Here is a 21,138-nt window from a genome sequence, read left to right as displayed (position 1 = left end):
ACATCCTGACTTCCCGGGGAGTCTCGAGGCAGTTGGTTTGGTCCGATGTAAGGCTGCAGAATAGGCATGGAGATGGAAATTCCATGAATGTGATTTTAAACATTAAACTTAAAAATGACCACTCACATTACAGCCACCGACTCTGCTCTGGCTTATTTGAGAGAAAACAAAAATACTTTATGTTCTCCAAGCACAGTTCAAGGACAATGTTGTAACTAAGCCAAGTTACTTTAACAATTAAATAATGTCATAATACCATTATTTCTTAATAATGCAAGAGTACAATGCAAAATCCCTTTGGTAAGGTATAGTAACATTTATCGTATAGACAGTCTGTACAATGACTGTCTATTGTTTAGATGTTTATTGTACAGACTTGTACTAGAAATTGAACGCAGTAGCCTGGTACCAGTTGAGTATCGCATTTTAATTCTGCCAGAAAAAACAGACCCACATAGGAGGGTCATTCTCATACAAAAAAAAAAAATTGGTTTGTCAAAGTAAGAAAGTTGCAAACATTTACTAAAAATGTCTAAGCTGGCAGATCGCAGTTAGGCAAGTCAACATTTTGCTGCGGTAAAGGTTTAGCTTAAGACACAAACTTTCCGGTGGCAACTGTGTCTGCTAGCCGACCAAACATAGTCTTGTTGTCACTGTCATTTTCTAGTATTTGTCTTGCTATTTTGCTGAACAAATACGATTTCACAGAGTTGTTGAAATTCCACACTTGATGGGGTACACTTCACTTTATCACCGAGGGCTGCTTTATCACCCAAAGCTGCAGAAACCTGGTACAAACTGTCATAACCTTTGCAAGCAATATGTCTGTGTATGACTATCTCATTCCGCAAAATGTCACAACAAAACAAATTACCGAGGCTCCAGAACTGAAGGCATTTCAAGCGAGAGACACATCCAAGCTGAGAACTAAATTTTTGTTCCTATCACAGTACGTGAGCTCAATCATTGCATTCTATAAACTCCAATGGGGGGGTTGGAGCCTTGGAGAGCTTTTTGCTGGGCAAGAGATGGGGGTACGCCCTGGACAGGTCACTTTAGAACATGCTTGTTTTTGGACTGTGGAAGAAAGCCGGGATGAAGCCGGGATGCAATATTAAAAAAGAGACACCGAGAGAGAGAACAAAAACTCATTTTTTTCTTTCTATTAAATCAAGTCCAAAAGAGAAAAACTTCAAACTCAGAGAGATAAACAAATGCCACAACAGAGTGACAATCTCCAGTTATTATAAATCCTGAAACACAACTGCTCATTACACACACCCATCGCATCTACTGTGAAAGGCGGTCAGCACCCTATCAAAGCAGTGGGACCCTTTCCACTGAGTGAGTCTGTCAATAGCACCTGGCCTGGTTTCAAAGTCATTACAAACCCATTTGACATTGTTCAAACTGGAGCTAATAGCTGTGAAGGCTATTTTATGCCGCACGCTATTGGTGATTATTTGAGCTAAAACGAGGCCTCGTGCATTAACAGGCTCGCTCAAAAGAAAGTTCTCTATAATTTTTGCATGTATAATTTTACGTCAGTTATAGGAATAATGTTTACTTCTGCCACGCTGCAAAGGCATGTGCCAAATTGCAAATTTGGACAAATGTGTTGTGCAAAGGTGAGCGCGTGGAGGACAGAGTTCAAACTTTTCCACTGGAGGCTTATGCTACAACTCTTCCCTCCCCGATTTCCAAGCAGACTGTGACTGCGTGTACGCACAGACGGTGCTTTATGTGCTCGTACTCAACACTTGTCTGCAGTTTCTATAAGATCTTTTTTTTTAAAAAGTAGGACATTTGTTTTCTTCACTGAACTACTTGTTGAAATACTGCATTGAAGGTTAAGTTGCCCTTGAGAGCTGGCTGGAGATCATCATCGATGTTCCTAAAATTAAATTAAGTTATAAACAGACTTGAAAGAAAGCAATACTGACAGCATATGCAGAAGAATCAGAAAGCACAGATTAGTTCGCAACACCTTATTTCACCACTTTGTCTTTGTCCTTGCACTTACTGTCATGAGAAAAGAAATTACCTTCAGAGATTTTCAAACACACCTGAGGCTAGAAAAGGAACAGCCTAGCACTCAGTCAGTCATCTTGAAGCATGCAGGCATACACAGTGGGGGAAATAATTATTTCATCCCCTGCTGCATTTATATTTGCTCGCTTACAAAGAAATGAACAGTCTCTTATTCTTGTGGTAGTTTCATTTTCATGGAGACAGACGGAATATAAACCAAAAATCCAGAAAATGAAATAAGTATTTGATCCCCAACAACCCAGTCACAATTCTGGCTCCCACAGATCGATTGTAGATTACAATCAATCAATCAATCAGCCAATCAGTTACAGAGACTCCAGCTTTCAGCATATTACACACTTCAGCTTAAACTTGTTCTCAACGCAGACAAAACAAAGCTCATGTTGTTTTCTAAATCAAGGAGACGAGCCCAAACAATCCCATCAGTAACCACTCTTGAAGGTAATAAAATAGAGTTGGTTCACACCTATAAATATCTGGGAATCTTAATTGATGACTCGTTTACCTTCAAACCACATGTAGAGAATCTTGTGAAAAACCTGAAGTTAAAACTGAGATTTTATTTTCAAAATAAGTTGTGTTTCTCTTTTAATACAAAGAAGCGGCTTGTTGCTGCAACATTCTTGCCTGTGCTGGATTATGGTGATATTCTATATATGAATGCTTCTGCTCAATGTCTTCGAATGGTTGATTCTGTGTATCATGCTTCTCTGAGGTTCATCACTAACTGTAAATTTCAGACTCACCACTGTGAGTTATACTCTCAGGTAGGACAGCCTGCTTTGGTAAGTCGGAGGAACTCTCATTTATACAGTTTTATATATAAGGCGATACTTGGGTTGCTGCCTTCTTATCTATGTTCCCTGCTTGTAATGAAACATGCTGGTCGGTATTCTCTTCATCCGCATGGCTACTTGTTGCTTTCTGTTCCATTTGCCCGAACTGAACTTGGTAAAAGAGCTTTTGTCCATTTAGCACCCTTGGCCTGGAACAAACTGCAGAAGGAATGGAAAATGACTGAATTCATTTCATTAAGTGCTTTTAAATCTAAACTACGAATCCTTGAGCCCAGTCCATAACATGTAACTGTTTCAATTAGATTGATTGTCATTTTAACTGACTTTTTTATTTTTATTTGAATTTTATTTTATATTTTATTTGTATTCTTTCACTTATTGTTGCATGTGTGTTGTTGCTGCCTGTGTTTGAGTAATTTCTGTAACTGTGAGACATCTGCTGCTGCCTATCTTGGCCAGGTCTCCCTTGAAAAAGAGGTTTTTAATCTCAATGGGATCTTCCTGGTTAAATAAAGGTTAATAAATAAATAAATAAATAAATAAATAAATGAATAAATAATACACCTGTCCATAAAATCAATGTCACCTGTTTCATTTACAATTCTTCATAAATAGAAGAAATATAAAATAACTGTCAATAGCCCTGGGTCTAGAGCTCATTGGGGTGTGGATGGTCATGAGAAAGGTGGTGGATCATTCCAAAACTACACGGGAGGAGCATATTAGTAATCTGAATCCAGATGGGACCACAGTGACCAAGAACACCGTTTAGTAACACACTTTGCTGTAATGGACTGAAATCTTGAAGCACAAGCACAAGTCTTCCCTCAAGCAGAACACTGAAGATGGGTCTTCTACCATCACAATGACCCAAAACAAACCACAGAAGCAACAAAGAAGTGGCTAAAGAAGAAGCAGGTTAAGGTCATGGAAGCCTAGACAGTCTCCAGACCTCAGTGCTAGAGAAATTCTGTGGAGGGAGCTGAAGCTTCAAGTTACCAAACAGCAGCCAAGAAACTTTAAGGATTTTGAGGGTCTCCATAAAGAGGAGTGGACCAAAAAACACCTGGTGACCAACTACAAGAAATGTCTTTGGTCTTCCTTGGGGATCGAATACTTATTTCATTCAGTGACATGCAAATCAATGTATAACTTTTATTTAATGTGTTTTTATGGATTTTCCGTTTATATTCCGTCTCTCCAGTAAAATGAAACTAGCAAAAAATTACAAAATTATAATTCCTTTGTAAGTGAGCAACTTCTTTAGGGGTGGCTGTAGCTCAGGAGGTAGAGCAGGTCACCTACTGATCGGAAGGTTGATGGTTCAATCCTTGGCTCCTCCAGTTTGCATGTCAAGTATCCTTGGGCAAGATACTAACCCCAAGTTGCTCTCCATCAGAGTGTGAATGTAGTTAGATAACACTAAGTATAGATAAAGTGCTTGTGAGAATGGGTGAATGTGGCATGTTGTATAGAGCGCCTCGAGTACTCCGAGAGAGTAGAAAAGCGCTATATAAGCATCAGTCCATTTACTTGTGAATTCAGCAAGTGCTCAAATAATTATTTTCTCCACTTTGTACTGTACGAGCCAGATACCTACATGCCACCTTTTAATTTTGTCCAACAAAAAAACAAACTTCCTTCCTCTCGCATCAGCGGTTTCAAATTAAAAGCAGAAAAGCAGGATTTGTGCTTCAAATACAGAATTTAACAAAAGTAAACACAGCACATTTTGGGGCAGAGTATATAAACCACTTTAATCATGATGTAATAAAGTTTGTGAAAAACTAAATGTTTAGAAAATAAACTCATGAGTCTTCCCTTCTTGGGAATATCTTATATATAATTCCACTTCCTGCCATATGTATTTATTTCGTGCTTTTGCATCATTTATACACAAGGCCCCAGATCTCAAATCAGCAGATAAGAGCCGCCTCTCCTCCTTTTTCTCTATTATTACTTACGATGTTTCCAGGCAAACCCGGTTTCCCCGGTAGCCCGTCGTTTCCAGGGATACCCTGAAAGAAGGAACTGAGGTTGAACTAGTTTGTTGCCAATCGAGGGCTAGCCACTCCCATCGGCACCAATGGTAAAGGCAGAGTCAAAGGGGCAGTGCCAAAATGACGAAACCTCTTCCCTCTCCGGCCATGTCTTATGAAACTTGGAAAAAAAAATCTCGGAACACTACTGAATTTAAAAAAACAAAAAACAAATGCACTCTTTTCAAAGACATGATATCTCCAACCCAGTCACTTCTAGAGTTTCTTACACCTTTGACTCTTGCAGCACAGATCAGAGCATCACTTTATTTGAAGGTCTGTTTAAATGAAAAAAAAAGAAAAAACTTCTCAAATGAGCCAAATTCATACTTTGAGTAAGCTTTGCATCATTTGGTGTATTTAAAGCCAGACCTTCAAATAACTGTTCATGTCTTGACTGACATTCAGAAAGCTTGCTCAGTTGCTTCCCACATGGGTTAAAGCTCGAAGCACCAGATGGGTTAGTGCGTTTTTGAAGTTTAAACTTGATTTGATCCTTAACCTGCTTGTGTCCAAGCTACTGCACACATACTTTATATAATGACAGTTCATTTCCTACATGCATAATATGGATTTAATTCACCCATGAAAATGCAAAGCACGTTAAAGCCTTATTTATGAACCCAAATTGCCCAAGCTCAAAGCCTACATAAGTAGCTTCTTTTTTTCAATTCAGCATAATGAAGCAGCTTCTGAATTGAAGCAAAGACATAACCCCTCCCCCCTGACCATCCTACTTGCACTCTCGCTTATACCTGAGGTCCTTGGCTTCCAATAACTCCCTGAGGCCCAGGGGGTCCAGGTGGGCCAGGAGGTCCTGGGGGACCCTGCAACATATGAAGGGAGGACCACAAATTATTACATTATAGTCTGACAGTGAAACCCCCCAAAAAAGGAGACGAGCGCTGCGATTTTCCAAACAAAGTTTGCAAGGTAACAACAGACACACAGCGTTCACACAAAGCCTAAGCTGTCATACAGGACGGCTCGGCTGACAGATCAGACCTGAGGCCCGGGCTGCCACGTGTTTATTGGAGTTCCTGGAGCTCCCTGCAAGGCAAGAATAGTCAAAATCAGAGATGCACCTTTGCTCGCAGGATATACAGAAAGCACACAGTGTGATGTTAAGAATTACACAACAAATGTCAAACTACAGAAAACTGTGGAAGAGCAAAAAAAAAGAGAGAAAAATAAATTTTAAAAAAAACTCAGCAGTTTCTTTTTTCTCAACATGTTACCTTTGGACTCGCACCAAATCATCCGACCTGTGCTCTTAAAACATACACTGAGCAGCAATGCTCTCTCTACTTTAGATGAATTTGCCTGTCCACGTGTAGCGATTCCAGCATGGGTGTACTTACAGGTCCGCCTACGCCCGTGTGCGGCATTAGGCAGCCGCACTCTCCAGGTTCACCCTGAAATATACATAAAAAAGACCCCAAAAAGCAGATCTTTAAAAAAAGAATCAAACAGTAAAGTGAAACTGGGCACGATTTTAAGCACAGGCTGCAAAAACGAGCCCTCATTCAAGATTAAAACTGCTCTTGTTACAGGAAGAAAGCCAGAACTCTTTCAGCTTTCGTGGCACTTTTGTTCCGTTTTGTTAAATCTTGATGTGTTACAAAGACACTTGTAACTGGCAGGGATTTAAAGTTGCTGTTTTTTTTTTTATTATTCATACTGTGTCAGGAATATGAAGTGCAGCAATACACAAAACTGCCCAAAAAGCTTTAACTTTTGCATATATACAATGAACATGCAATTGTACAATTACACAAATACAGCTAACATAAGAGGAAACCACATAATATCTCTTCATATGCATCTGTTCTCACTATAGTCCAACCAAAATCATTTTTTTCAGAGTATGCATGAGCCACAGAGTCTTAATAAATCCACAGAATAAAGGCTAAGTTACCACTTGCACATTTTTTCTGTTTTCGGATTTTTTTTCCAACTTCTTATTCTTTCTTAACTTTATTCTTCTTTTCACCTCAGCCCTCACAAACAACTCTGCCCCCACATCGTATACCCCTCCCGACCCTTAAACTCTGCCTCTGCCACGTCTTCATCTCTCCCACCCGCTCGGTGACAGTCTGGACCAGTGGCTCTGATGAATTCAGTAATTAATAGTCTCGCACACGCTCTCTCTTAAGGCCCCCAAAACTCCTCTTGTCTGCCAGCAACAGTACACTTGTCACCTCCACTGCTACTCTATATGTGCCCTGAGGCCGGTGCGTGCACGTACATGTGTGTGTGTGTGTGTGTATGCGTGTGTGTGTGTGTGTGAGACAAGGGATTGGGCAAGGCTGGTGTGGTAGTGGGGTGTTGAGCCATCTCTTGTGATTACCATCTGTTCCACCCTCTTTATATTAAAACCCCTCTAGTTTCCTTCATCCAAGCAAAACGGTAGACTTACCTTGTCCCCTTTAGCTCCATCAAGCCCCTGCAAGAGTAGGAGACAGAGCAAACACACACACACAGACACACACACACACGAACAGACACACACACACACGCACACACAAAGACAAACACTTAGTTACTCTTGCTTTGTTGTTTCAGAAGAAAGCTCACGGGGCAGTGAGCTGAGAGCAGATCAGGGGACGGAGGATGAGATGGGAGCAGACATCGCCTCTGTTATGGATCGAGGCAGACATCCTTGGTTACAAATGATGCCTAAATCAAGGACAATTCCCAAAGAAGCTCAAAGAAAATCAAAAGTCTGAAAAGACGCTAACGCACGGGCGACAACTCGAGTTTGCCACTTGAATTTCTCTGACAACTCTCTGAATTGCAGATTCATAAGTAACAAAAACATGTGAAAAACATGTGATTGAAACAGACTTTAAATGAACAACTCACAGGTCTTCCATCAGCTCCCGGCAGTCCCGTGGAGCCGCGGGCTCCATCTCTACCCTGTGGGTCAAAAAAGGAAATAGGAGAGGGTGTTTGAAAACATATAAGCATTACATCATATGGAGAGGCAGAAAGACATATTTACGTCATACCGGGGGGCCTGTTACTCCAACGCCCAGGGGACCAGGTGGTCCAGGAAGCCCAGAGTCACCTTTGAAGCCCTGCGAACAGTAAAAACCCAACACATAAGTTTAAAGAGGGTTCATGTAACTGTACAAAGGCAATTTAGAGTTTAAGTCACTTGTTTTTTCTGCTACCTTCTCCCCTGCAGGGCCAGCAGGCCCAGGTGATCCTCTGGCACCAGCAGGTCCCTGTACAAAAAGCAGAGATTAGACTAAAGTCTACGTATGCAGTGTAAAGAAATAACAAAGCACTTTAAAAATAGGAGAAGCCTACTACAAGTCCTGGGAGTCCTCTTGGTCCCTCTTCACCCTATGATGGAAACACAAACAACAACAACAAAAAAAAAGAATCTGAAGGTTAACGAAGTCTGGGGAGAAAAGAGCAAAGATATGGACAAAGACTGACAAATCAATGAGCTGTTATTCCGCGAGAGGTCAAAGGATTTGAGAGAGAAGAAACTCCCAAATTACTTTATGGTGGTTATTTACAACTCCACTGTCAGACCTGCGAGACCGTAAAACTCTAATCGCTGATGTCATGGGGGAATTTGGTGCAGTGAGATTAAAACAGCATCCACCTAGGAGCTGCGTGAGTGTTGTGTCTAACAGCTGTTTCAAATGTCAACATCAAACTTGATCCAGATGGTTTCTTTTTTTTTTCCCTCAGGAGACGTCAGCCTTACTTGTGGTCCTGGAAGGCCAATTCCTGGGACTCCGACTTCTCCCTATAGACGACAAAATACATTGACAGTGAATCAGTCATCCATATTTATTTATAAACATGATAATATAATAAATGGGAATTCACACCTTGATTCCTTTGGGACCGACGGGGCCCTGCACACCAGACAAACCTGGCTTTCCCTGAAATGACAAAAAAACCCAAAAAAACCAAGCTCATCATGTGCAATTCTCACAGCACAGAACTTAAAGTATATCCACTTATAAACAAGTGCCTTTACATTTTTGCCAGACTTTCCTTCTCCTGGGGGGCCGGGGTCTCCTTTCTCTCCTTTGGGGCCTGGCACAGCTACACCGTCACCCACAACAGCACCAGCAGAAGGGCAGCTGGTACACGCATCCCCCTGTAAAAAATAAACAAATAAAATAATAAAATAAAAGCAAATCAGCAAATCCAAAATCACAATCCAAGTAGCTCAGGACGAATCAAACTTCATTCCAACTTCTGTGTCTCCATTTAGCTAATCAGCATCAATTCTAACTCCTATTTCCTAATATGTAATAGATGCAATAGATGCTCTCAATGGATGGAGAGACAAATCTAAGTCCATTTAAAAAAAACAAATTAGATCTCTAAGGTACAGAGACACGACTGACACATTTTATACTGGCACTGGCATCAGAGGATGGAAGGTAAAGGTCCAGGAATGCTAAACTACCTTTTCTCCCTTCAAGCCCCGTTGGCCATCCCGACCATGGTCTCCAGGCAGTCCTGGGGCTCCAGTAGCTCCATCTAATCCATTCTCTCCTCGATCTCCTTGCTCACCCTGGTTAAATTGAAATTCATTGTTAAAAGGAGAGGCAGTGACCTGTATTTAGTGTGCACAATGCTCAAAATGAATTCTAGGCAGGCTTCTTTTTTTTTTCCACCAAGAACAACTAAAAGACTGTGAGTGATGCAACCTTTCTGATGGTTTCATGCTATGATACTTATTGACAGCTGGCTGCAGCATGAATTGTATCATCAAAGGTAGTGGAGAAGAAGATTTCTAGTGAGCAAACACAGACGTGAATAATGCATGATATTAATTAAAAAGGTTTTGCGATCTTATGAGAAAGAAAATGTACACGTATGGTGGATGCCACCAATACCCACAATGCAGTTTTACACTAATTGGAAACCTTTGAGTATTTACAAGGCAGCTCCACAGGGTAGCTAAGAATTCCCTCCCCAACATCAACCAGGCCAGTATTTTTGTCTGATCTATGTTTATGTGGGGAAAAAAAATCAATCTCAGTATTCCAGTAACTATCTTCCTTCACTTTGAAGTTGAAGCAGAGTGATTCCTGTGGATGACTTTCAAGGTAATTTAAGGCAGCTTGGCTCTGTTATTGGGAGATTTATTTCTCGGTTTTATAGGTAAAGTGATGCGAATGTTCCAGCACATGGATTCTGTGATCTAAAATAAGCACAATATTTAATACGCGGCGTGGGATTCCTCCAGACATCCTCGGCCTGTGCTTATGTGAGAACGCCTGGCTGCCTCTAAAGGCCACCAAAAACTCCAAATAGTCTCATTTTGTCAGCATACTGCTTTGGTTATGTGGGCACTGGGTAAATGTCACAGAATGGTTGTAGATTTCATATGTGGGGTTTAATTTCTTAACTTACTAGGTCAAACCATAGGAGACATTACTGAGTAATTTACCTTTTCTCCTTTGGCACCAGGCAGCCCTGATGGGCCCTGTAAAGTAAAAAAAAAAAAAAAGAGGATGTAAAAATGTAAAAAAAAATGCATGCACACAGGTAGAAACACAAACATGCACGTGCACTTTCAAAACACATGTGCAGTCATCTGCAAATACTGTGGGAGCCTCTATCCATTCAGATAAAATAAAAACTGTTGACACAGAGCTAACCACAGAAGCAAACAGCATGTAATTGGGGGGATGACACAAGCCAAAAGAGATTTATTATACTTAGTAGCACTTCTGTGGTAAGAGGAGATTTGCTGTATAGCCGATTTGTACAATAAGTATTATGGGTTGACGCACCCTTGAGACACAATCTTTCAGTACCTTAAAAGTCTCACTCATCAAGATAATGCTTAATCCTTTTTACTCTGCAAGGATCGGAAAGAAGCTGCATTGGTTTTTTGGAATTTGCATAATGAGATTTGAGTTACTAATTCTGATGAAGATCACTTATGGAAGTAATGGTGTGTGCAGTGCTGTTTCCATTTTTGTTTGTTCTTGGGTTTGGTTGCAAGCTATGTCACTGTTACATGCTAATTTAGCCAAGTGGCATTGTTTCTTTTTAAGGATTTATAGAGGTTTCGTTCTGTTAAAAGGGAGTTTTTCTGTCCCACTGTCGCCAAGTTCTTGCTCATAAGGGGGTCATCTGATTGTTGGGTTTTCTCTGTCGGGGCTTTACCTTAAAAATATAAAGCACCCTGAAGCAACTGCTGTTGTGATTTGCCACTATATAAATAAATATTTTATTCCTTCTTTCATACCGTTGTGCTCTCTACAAGCAAAGCCAAGAAGGTCTTAAAAGGTGCTACCCTGTCATTAGCACTTCCATCTACATGTTTCTTTGAGATACAGTTATTTTAGCAGCAATACAGTAAAATACGCTGCACTAATTTGCATTAATTTTTTCCTAACTGAAAAGAAGACAACCATACATGAACATATTAGAATAATCTAAGGTGAAGCTGTTTTTGGATTCCAAAAAGATGCTTCGAATCAGTGTGATGGATACGCACCTGTTTGCCTTCAGCCCCAAGACCTGGAGGTCCTGGTGGCCCCTGAGGGCCTGGTTCACCTTGACTGCCTTTTGCTCCCACTGGCATTTTGATATTAGCAGGTATCCGGCCAACCTCTGATGATTCACACACACCACACTCGCCCTAGGGAAAGCAAGGGAGTCAACAAGATGAGTTTGCATAATAAAAATATTAAAGGATACAAAACCAACAAATACATCCGCACTTACCTTCTCACCCTTTTGGCCCGGAGAACTAACACCAGGCTGCCCTTGTTCTCCCTTAGAATGTATAAACGTAAAAATTTAAAAACCTTGGAATAACATAACATATAAAACACTCAGTAGTAAGAAATGGAGAGGATTTCGGAGTGAAGAACCTCTAGCTGAAAACAATACCACTTGTTAAAGTAGAACTTGAGATATTTTTTATGAGATACAAAGCTTGGAAGGTAGACTTGAAAGGTTTTTTGTCTCAGTAGGAGACATGGAATATAGTGTCGTTCTTCTTTTAATAGCATGCATGCTGACATTAACAAACTTGGATGGTGAACATAGAGAATGAAGATTCCATACTCTTATCTTGTGCCAGGAAACATTGGGAGTTTATATGCTAATGCTACTTTTAATCTAAATCGCTAACTTCTGCAGCTGTGATGTATTACATTTAACTCATGCTAAACATTCACAGGTTAGGGCACAGTTCTCGCTCATTAGATTGTGGGAAGTACATATTTATATTTAGTATATATTTTCATATTCTTGGCAGTTATTATCACCACTAGAGCTACAGTTTTCATGTCAATTTCATGTGCTATTTTAGCATGCTAGCAGGGGTACTGGGGTTTTAATTTAGCAAGATGAAAAGTGTGGTAATGTTGTGTTAGTGAGCCAAAAAGAGTACCAGGGTGTTACTTTGGTGAGCTTGAGAAAGTACAAACGTGTTAATGTGACGAGATAGAAAGGGTGCAAACGTGTTAATTCAACAAACTAAAAAGAGTACCAAGGTGTTACTTAAGAGAGCTAGGAAAAGCACCAAAGTGGTACACATAGACAGGAGAAAACAATCTTCTAATCTTCTGAGGTGGAAAGATTAAGCCAATGCAGAAGAGTCTATACTTTCTGTATTAACCTCTGTAAACACTTTCCTGATGGGTTAATGGGCTCAGTCACTCACTTTGGATTATATTGAATAAAAAGATAAGTCTGGTTTTTAAATCTTGGCCATCAAAAGGGATCCAAAACCTTTTGACATATTTTCCTACCTTTTCACCTTTCTGTCCATCCTTGCCACTTGGTCCCCTTGATCCAGGTTTTCCCTGTCTCGTGGGCACATTTTATGATTTCAGTAAATCGGGATGTCATCCAAAAAATGATGTTTAAAAAGAACTGAATCTGAACTTACGGTCTTTCCATCAGCTCCTCTGCTGCCTGGATTACCCTGCAGTGGAGTGGAAGAAAAAAAAAAATCACAATCTGAATTTTAAGAATTAATAAAAATGGATGGGTCTTTTCAATTGGTAATTCACATTTGATAGTACAGACCCTACAGGCAGCCATCTAAAAAAATAAAAAATAAATAAGAAATAAAAAATTGGCTTTTGACTACCTAAGCTCTTCACTAATAAGTTTCCCACTGGGGAAAATCCCAATGGCAAACAGTCTGGGGCACTAAAATTAGTGCACTGCTGTGATTATCTTCCTCATGAAGTCTATTAAGAGCTTCACTCAGAAACCTACTGAGTGAGTTCCCTTTATGTAAGCCTTGTCTGCTATTGAGGTCACCTACACTGTTCATGTTTCTTTTTGTGCGACTTACCTGCTCTCCTCTAAGACCAGCCGGCCCTACATCTCCCGGCTGCCCCTGTGTAGGAGAAAAAGTGGACAATATATCATTTTAATTAAGGTACTTATCAATGCACACACATGCGAGCAAATATAGTAACAAAATCACCAATAGGAGTATAGTCAAACAACCCAATTATCCACTCAGTTTAAATATCACTGCTTCCCCTTAGTAGGTCCAAAGTCTTTTTTTGGTTGTTGTTTTTAACTTTGTGTGCAATTTGCTTCCTATTGATCACCAGAATCACATTAATCCCTCGTAAACAAGCTTACCCTCTCTCCTTTCTGCCCAATTCCAGCTTCTCCCTTCTCGCCTTTTTGCTGTTGGGTTTGGGTCATGACACCGGGGACAGAGTTAGAAAACTCTCCGAGAGTGGGGCACGCAGAACACGACTCTCCCTAAAACACACAGACGGAGCAGGGAAGTTCAGAGTGGGTCACAGACTGCCTTGAACGAATAATCAGAACAGACTCATTTGGTTCTTTGACCCGGTCAAACAAGTTGCCAGTCATGGAAAAAAAGAAATCACATTAATAAGGTTAGAAACATTCTGGTGCTGCAAGACTTGTGGAAACAGGTAACTGTTTAGCCTCAAACATAAAAAAGACACAGAGCTGACCTTTTCACCTTTGGTACCATCAGATCCTGGTTCTCCCTGCCAAAACATACAAAAAGACAACAGTCAAGAAGGCATATTAGACCGAGCGCATCCTGACAAGCAGGCTTGCTTTGTCATGTCATGTCTCAGCATGGCATTGGAAGCATTCTGGCTATAACAATTAGGCAGATATGGGAGTATGTCAGTCCTGCACATACATGCATTGGGAATCGACCCACTTAGATAGCCATGTGAAGGAGTGTTGAAAGTGTGTGCGCGCTGACTTTCGTCTGTACTGCTGGTTGGCTTGCTTCTGCTTTAGGAGGGAGTCGTCTACAGTGCTGATGTTAGCATATCTGAATGTGTAGGAATGCAGATGAATAGGCCACGCTTCCACAGAATATGAATGAACCATAAGCTGTAAATGCATGGGGGGGGGGGGGGGGGGCTCAATACCTTCCGTCCTTCCTTGCCATCTGCACCTCGAAGACCCTGTTAAATACAGAGAAAAGGGAAGAGGTGGGAAGAACAGGAATTATCTAGAAGCAAGAATGTTAGTTCAACTTTGTGAGAGTAAGGTCATATCTCCCCTCTCCCTCTCTGCTGCTCTACCTCGTTCTCCTTCTGCCCTAACCAGGTATGACAGATGGATACTGGCACTATTGGAAATCGTTGCACAGTGAATCTCATAAGGCTTGAGATTTATATTCTTTTTTCCCCCACCACAAATCATTCTCTATTTCACCTGCTGGGGTAAGTGGGAAGATGCGGAATGAACAGAAAGAGAAACACAATGCACAGGGTGCCGAGTCCTGACTCACTAGAGAAACAGAGAGACGAGTTAAGATTACATTAAGAAAAAGCCCTTTGCCTTGGAGGATAAACTTTTGACAGCATATCACGCCTTCTCCCCTTGAGCTGCTGCAATACTGTGAGAATTACAAGGGCAAATAAAAGCCCAAGGTAGACATAAATGCCACACTTTCCCTCTGAATGATAAGAAAAATAAAAAAATATGCGTTATCAAAAAAAAAAAAAAAAGTGTGCTCAAGGTTCAATTGTCAGCTACAACTCTGACCGTGTCTACAACTCCATAATAAAGAAATGTAGCAAGATCGTAAAAAAATGGCAAACTTAACATTCCGGTCAGGCGCAGATGACATTCCGGTCAAGCGCGCTACTTACAGACGGTCCTCTCTCTCCTATCCCTGGTAATCCGGGCTCTCCTTTAGGGCCAGGTTTCCCTTGCAAAGCCACTTTGTTGCCTATGTCTGCAGGCAGCACTGGACACACTTCGCATGGGTCACCCTGAAGATTTAACGCAAGTTAGACGTACAATGTGATGATGAGAGAGAACTCAGACAAAATGCATATAGAGATTAAATATAGTGTTTACAAGATATACCTTCTCTCCTTTATATCCAGGTGGTCCTCTTGGACCCTTTGAAAACAGCACAATCTCATTCAAACACTGACATATCGGATCAAAGTTCAAATCATGTCCATAACCTGGAAGCCCATCCATACATTACAGAATACTAATCGATGTTTAAAAAAGTCTCTCACTGGTTCTCCAGGGAATCCATCTTCTCCAGAAGTTCCTTTATCGCCCTGTAAATACAACAGCTGTTTTACAGAAAGCTTTTTTTTTTTAGTAATAAGACATTTCTTTTTGCCTTTGCTGGTTCTTGATGTGCAAACAATCAACTAACAACTTGCAAGCAGGATTTGCAATAAGCATTTACACTGGGACAGGACCTTGAGTATCCTCAAAACCACTGCATTTACATTATTACGTTGCAAAAAACATTGCATTTTCAATTACTTTTCTGCTAACTAGCCTATTTAACGCCATGATACTTAGTCAGGTATCATGGTTTCAACCATTTCAGTTGTTTGTCCATTAATTTAAGCAAACTTTTATATCGCTTGCTTAAAAAGTCGCCATTTCAACTATCTGTATATTAACTTTCAACTGTTTCAACTGTTCATTTATTAATTAGGTAGATATGTCACACATTTTTGATATTTGTTCTTTTTAGTTAAACATTTATACCTTACTTTTAGCTAACTATTTGAACTATTTAGTTAGCTAACTAGTACTTATTTGTTTAGTTTTTTCAACAACTTTAAGTTACTCTCAGCTTTTCAAACTCCTTACTAACAATCCTCCTCCCTTCTTAACAAGTATCTTCTTAACAAATATATGCACATATCTTTTTCAAGTTAGTGAATGCTAATGCTAATGGTAATAGTAGCTGCAGTGGTACCTTCCGAGATACAAAGGCACTCGAGTGCCATGGCCTTGAATGCTTCATATATTAAAGCAAAAAGGACATCTTTATTATAATATGCCTAAGAGCATTATTATAACAATCATAAGTCAAAATGTAAGTTTACCTTTTCTCCTTTTGCACCGCTGGGTTCACCAGGAGGGCCCTGGGAAGGAAAAAAAGGAAATGAATCTTTTAAAATGCCATCCTAAGATGCTTTTAGACTTTAATCAGGAGCAATCTGATCAAAAGAAAGCATTCTGCCACATCCTGCCATGTATTTTTGAGAGCTGTGGCTAACCCCCCCACAAAGAAACACACACTTTGGTCAAATAGAAGCCATTTCTAAAAATGAGGATAAGGACATTAAGATAATCAGTGCAAGGACATTGTCCAGTAATTGTGTATATCATTCTTCTGCTTTCTGTGACCAGTTCTTTAATTAAAAAGCGCACTCACTGGAGGACCTGGTTTTCCGACCCCTGGTAGGCCTGGAAGTCCCGGCCTTCCCGGCTCTCCTGCCAATCCTTCCGGACCTACCATACCAGGGACACCCTGGGAAACAATTTCAAAACATATCTATTAAATGCAAACTGGACTGCAAGAATGTGACAGGTTAATTGTAGACGTGATGCAGACAGACCTTCTGTCCCTTGGGGCCGACCACACAGACCGATCCCGCTCGACCCTGGGAAAAGGTGACAGACAAAAAAGGAGAATTGCCATCATCAGTGCCAACTCCAAATAATCAAACAAACTGTGTTGAAATTTATCTGCAAAATATCTTCATAAATTGTTAAAGACACTTGTTTTCCCCCATTTGTCTGATGTTCCTCGTCTGAGAAATAAGAAAAAAACGGGAGAAATGTAGAGACTGTAAGATGTATCGTCTTCAGTGGTGCATACGTAATATTTTCTCCTTGTCTGATTCAAGTCACATCAACAGCACATTCATATTCACAATGTCAGATGGATGGGAGACTTAAGAAAATCTATCCTCCACCAAATCCATCTGGCCACAACAAGCACTTAGCCCGGTGAACGTGAGTGTGAGTGCGCGCCTGACGCTGAAACCAGGGGAATATCTCAGAGCACACACATGTCGTAATTTGTTCCTCAAAACTTTTCATGCGTCTACAGGATCACTGCACTGAACAGGGAAGATTAAAAGGTTTAAGTCTTCCTGAATAGACGCCCGCCTGTGTGAGAGACGAACAGCACAGTCAATGAGGCAGCATTGATTGTGCAAGCTTTGTTGCTCTAGCCTAATCTAACAGGCATTAACAGGCCGACTTAACGCAATGGGAGAGAGAGAGGAGGGGGGAATAAATATCAATGGGCGCCTGAGCTTAAATAGTAATACCGTATGAGTTTACTGAATATCCGCTCCAGCTTGATAAAAGTGGCTGCATAAGTGGATGTGCGTGAATGAATTAGTATGTTTGTGAGTGTGCACTCATGTTTGTGCTATTGAAATGTAGATTGAAAGCTAAACTCTAAATTTCAAGCCTGAAAGGTACTTTGGTTGAATCTAACGCTCTAATTTGAAAGCAAAAAGAAGTAAAACCAACAAACACAAAAACACCTACATCCTTTCCTGGGGTGCCTGTCAGACCCTGTGGACCCCTCTCACCCTTCTGACCTTTGTCTCCCTGGAGAATCAGAGGGGGGTGAGGAATGAAAAAGCAAGAGGTTAGACTTTAATTAGATGATCATTAAAAAGTCATATCTTTATTATTCATCACCAAAAGTTTCTTAAGCTCTTCACCTTGTACCCAGCTGCTTCGCCCCAGTTGGCAGGGGTCGCCTGTGGAGAGAGTGAATGGAGACAAGGCCCAGATCAATGACCTGGCTCTAAAGAAACTCTAAACAGCCACACACACCACTGGAGCATAGCAAAACAACACAGTGACCAGTTGGCAACCGGTAAGGGCTACCAGCAGGGGCCATATGCCCCATTTGGACACACACAAACAAACAACTTGAGAAACAGGAGCACATTATAGAGCAGCAGTCCGAATGGCTTTACATGCTGCATATTAATCAGACGCAACTCATTGCTGAGAATCTAAATTTAATATAGAAACAGAGACCCCGGGGTTGGTTTCACAAAGCAAAGATGGATTTTGTGGATGGATTAGATCAAACTAATTCAAATTCTTCATCTGCTGCACAAAACACGTTAGACCTTGACTATCTTAAGCAGGAATGTGTTGTAATAAATATTGGATCAATTAAGACTTCTCAACAACAACATAAAAAAATAAAGTCCTGACTGAGTGATCACACCCAACCAAGTAACACAGATGGAACTAAGAAGAAAAAAAAATTGTGCTTTTTGAGAGATAATCAGTGGAAAATGTGACATCGGATCAGAATGAAACAGTCTACTTCCTGCCTAATCTCGTGAATTCATGATGTGATTTGCAGAGAAGGCACTGGCAACATATGTGTGAATAAATGTAAAAGTAGGGTTACTAGTGTTTATGTTTCTTAAACCTGAAATACACCCGGTTTTATTTTATTCTCTTCTGCCCTGTTGGGTGCTGCTGATAGTCTGAGTCTTAAGGTTTGCTAGCCTAAAGGTAGGCGGTCAAGTCAGTCTTTATGTTTGTGCAACGCTCTAACTTTCTTCATTCACATGTGGCCACGAATTGCGGCTAGTGACCGAAAGAGTGAGCCCACAAATGTCAAGAGTGAGAGACAAATGTCAGAAATTAGTTTCCTACGGGGGTTCCTGGCCTCAACCTCGGAGGAGGGGTGAGGAACTCAGTCATCCTGGGGGGCTGCTCAAAATAGAGCCACTTCTCCTCTGCATTGAAAGGAACCGGTCCAGGTGGTTCAGGCATCTGGCCAGGATGCCGCCTGGATTTCAGGCATGACCACCCAGGAGGAAACCCCAGGGCAGACCTGGGACAAGATGGAGAGATTATGTCTTTCAGCTGGCTTGGTAATGCCTTTCTATATCTCTATGAGAGGTGGAGGCAGTGGCCGTGGAGAAGGGAGGTCTGGGCGATTCTGATTAGAATACTGCCCCCTTGACACAAAGCCAACTAAGCGGTAGAAAATGGATTGATGGGTCTGACCTGCTTCAGAGCAATCGAGGATAAAATTTAAAGCTGATCTAACTCTTTAAACCAGTCAAATCTATCCTTTGAGAAACCAAGCCCTGCATATATACTTTCATGCAAATTCGGTGAGTCACTCACCAAGTAAATAAACATACAAAGCACACCATCATTCCCACTGCATAATTAATACTGGGAAAAGGATGCTGGAAAATGAGGTTTCAAATAAAGCTCAAACTAAACAGCTAGGGGGTTAGCAGGGCAGTGGAAGGTGCTGCTGTAACCTTGGCAGTATTGGCACTCACCGACTCGCCTTTCTCTCCCTTCTGCCCCTTGGGTCCTTCTGTGCACTGAGGTTAGAGACACTTGGTTGGCATGTATAATCACAGACCACTATTGGCCAAAATTTCAGGCTCACTGCACTGCATGCCAAATAACTAAAAGGACCAACCCAAAAAACAATGCCTTTCCACAAAGCGTGGCGTGGGGTGAGTGTGACACACAATGGAAAAGTAACTTACTGGACCTGAATGGGAGCCAGAACAGTCATCACCCTGAAAATAGAGAGAGGTAGAGAAAGAACAATGATGGCAATGAACAATGATGTGGGTGATGAATAGAATCAGTGAGCACCGAACAATGCGTACCACCTAGATGGTAATTGGTCAACAGCCTACATCGTATTGGACTACAGCAATATCAAAGCGCCGAAGCAGACATGTCCAGGCACAAGCGATCGTATTGCTCATACCTCTGATATTAGTCTTACTACGCCCCCTCCCCCAAAATGAATGTCAGTATTCTTTGTTGTAATCCTTCATACTCACCCGGTCCCCTTTTTCACCTTTCACCCCAGCAACCCCGCCGAAGTTTACAACCTGCAAAACACAAAAACGCTCAGTTACCCACCAGCCTGATTTTATACCACTTTAAATAGAAAGAAAGAGAAAGTAAAGATCAGAGATCCTTACATTTTCTTCCCTATTCAGGAGTAAACACCCCCCACACTACAGACACAGAGAAACAGAGATTTATTATTATATGAGTTTAACATCCACTGAAGGACCTGCTGTGTGCCTGAATAAGACATGAACGTTGCAGTTCAATTTGTCCCCTGGCAGTGGCACTGTTGCACAAAAACAAATCGAATTCTGCTCTACAGTATGCAGTCAAAGGGAAGCAGAGGTGGACACACACGTGTACACACACACACAAACACACACACACCTCCCATGGGAGATGGAGATCAATAGGAATGTCTGATTCCCTCAGCACAGGAGTGAGCAGACCAGCTGCTCATCACAGGAGGCTACACACACGCCTGCGCACAAACACTCGCGTGCACACTCACAGGCACATGCATAGGAAAATAAGGATTACCATTATAAATAACTGAAGCATTTTTAGCAGAAGCGAGTAATTAAAGCCAAATCCCCAGTCCTGTGTTTCTGGGAGCCTTGACTTCATATTAACAGAAGGTTTGCATATAAGCTGAAGCTGTGACTGTGCTGTGAAGAGGGCTGTAACAGCACAGAGACAATGTGTAATTCTCCCACTTCTCTCTTTTTTTTTCTTCCCTTTTTTGTTTTTCCACCCTCACGCACTCACTCGCTCACTCTTAGCAGCTACAAATCTATCAATGGCTGGCTAGACCAGCTGCAGTGACGAGTCACTCTTTCCAAGCTCTCTTCTGTGACTGTGGGCTTAGTCAAGACCTCTTATACATCTACTTAAACCGTCAGCAGCCTGCTTTTTGTTGTTTGTTCTCCACATTTCTCAAAGTTGGAAAGAAAAGTGTAAGAGCAAAATGTACTACTGAATATTAATTCACATCACTTTGCTGGATTTGCTGTCAAATCCAAAACTTTGAAATCAAAGCTTTGGCATGTATACTATGCTCCGCATTGGCTTTTCTATACTTTCTTTTTTAATGGCAAAGGCAATTTCCCTAATTGAAGTTGCTGGATTTTTTTTAG

General features: G+C 41.1%; 1 protein-coding gene across 4 annotated transcripts in view; it reads right to left on the bottom strand.

Moving 5' to 3' along the window:
- The window catches only part of col16a1 (collagen, type XVI, alpha 1), an 85,441-nt gene that overhangs the window by 20,181 nt on the left and 44,122 nt on the right, over positions 1 to 21,138 (bottom strand). Inside the window, exons 11-45 of one of the 4 annotated variants that reach the window (XM_026156034.1) lie at positions 20,134 to 20,169; positions 19,990 to 20,040; positions 19,684 to 19,716; positions 19,468 to 19,512; positions 17,863 to 17,901; positions 17,684 to 17,746; positions 16,738 to 16,782; positions 16,554 to 16,649; positions 16,222 to 16,260; positions 15,388 to 15,432; positions 15,227 to 15,262; positions 15,007 to 15,129; positions 14,278 to 14,313; positions 13,843 to 13,878; positions 13,496 to 13,621; positions 13,197 to 13,241; positions 12,783 to 12,818; positions 12,643 to 12,696; positions 11,609 to 11,659; positions 11,379 to 11,522; positions 10,320 to 10,355; positions 9,330 to 9,437; positions 8,892 to 9,014; positions 8,740 to 8,793; positions 8,613 to 8,654; positions 8,204 to 8,239; positions 8,065 to 8,118; positions 7,900 to 7,968; positions 7,754 to 7,807; positions 7,308 to 7,334; positions 6,250 to 6,303; positions 5,894 to 5,938; positions 5,644 to 5,715; positions 4,814 to 4,867; positions 3 to 53 (exon numbers count right to left, since the gene is read on the bottom strand). In XM_026156034.1, the coding sequence (XP_026011819.1) occupies positions 3 to 53; positions 4,814 to 4,867; positions 5,644 to 5,715; positions 5,894 to 5,938; positions 6,250 to 6,303; positions 7,308 to 7,334; positions 7,754 to 7,807; positions 7,900 to 7,968; positions 8,065 to 8,118; positions 8,204 to 8,239; positions 8,613 to 8,654; positions 8,740 to 8,793; positions 8,892 to 9,014; positions 9,330 to 9,437; positions 10,320 to 10,355; positions 11,379 to 11,522; positions 11,609 to 11,659; positions 12,643 to 12,696; positions 12,783 to 12,818; positions 13,197 to 13,241; positions 13,496 to 13,621; positions 13,843 to 13,878; positions 14,278 to 14,313; positions 15,007 to 15,129; positions 15,227 to 15,262; positions 15,388 to 15,432; positions 16,222 to 16,260; positions 16,554 to 16,649; positions 16,738 to 16,782; positions 17,684 to 17,746; positions 17,863 to 17,901; positions 19,468 to 19,512; positions 19,684 to 19,716; positions 19,990 to 20,040; positions 20,134 to 20,169 (2,058 nt within the window). The remainder of the gene's footprint in view (positions 1 to 2; positions 54 to 4,813; positions 4,868 to 5,643; positions 5,716 to 5,893; positions 5,939 to 6,249; positions 6,304 to 7,307; positions 7,335 to 7,753; positions 7,808 to 7,899; positions 7,969 to 8,064; positions 8,119 to 8,203; positions 8,240 to 8,612; positions 8,655 to 8,739; positions 8,794 to 8,891; positions 9,015 to 9,329; positions 9,438 to 10,319; positions 10,356 to 11,378; positions 11,523 to 11,608; positions 11,660 to 12,642; positions 12,697 to 12,782; positions 12,819 to 13,196; positions 13,242 to 13,495; positions 13,622 to 13,842; positions 13,879 to 14,277; positions 14,314 to 15,006; positions 15,130 to 15,226; positions 15,263 to 15,387; positions 15,433 to 16,221; positions 16,261 to 16,553; positions 16,650 to 16,737; positions 16,783 to 17,683; positions 17,747 to 17,862; positions 17,902 to 19,467; positions 19,513 to 19,683; positions 19,717 to 19,989; positions 20,041 to 20,133; positions 20,170 to 21,138) is intronic. The other 3 variants (XM_026156037.1, XM_026156036.1, XM_026156035.1) reach the window with 3 other exon arrangements.

Source organism: Astatotilapia calliptera, chromosome 22 (assembly GCF_900246225.1).
Source record: "Astatotilapia calliptera chromosome 22, fAstCal1.2, whole genome shotgun sequence".
Classification (NCBI taxonomy): Eukaryota; Metazoa; Chordata; class Actinopteri; order Cichliformes; family Cichlidae; genus Astatotilapia; species Astatotilapia calliptera.
Note: the sequence above shows the minus strand (reverse complement) of the source record. Positions and strands in the feature narration are given on the sequence as shown.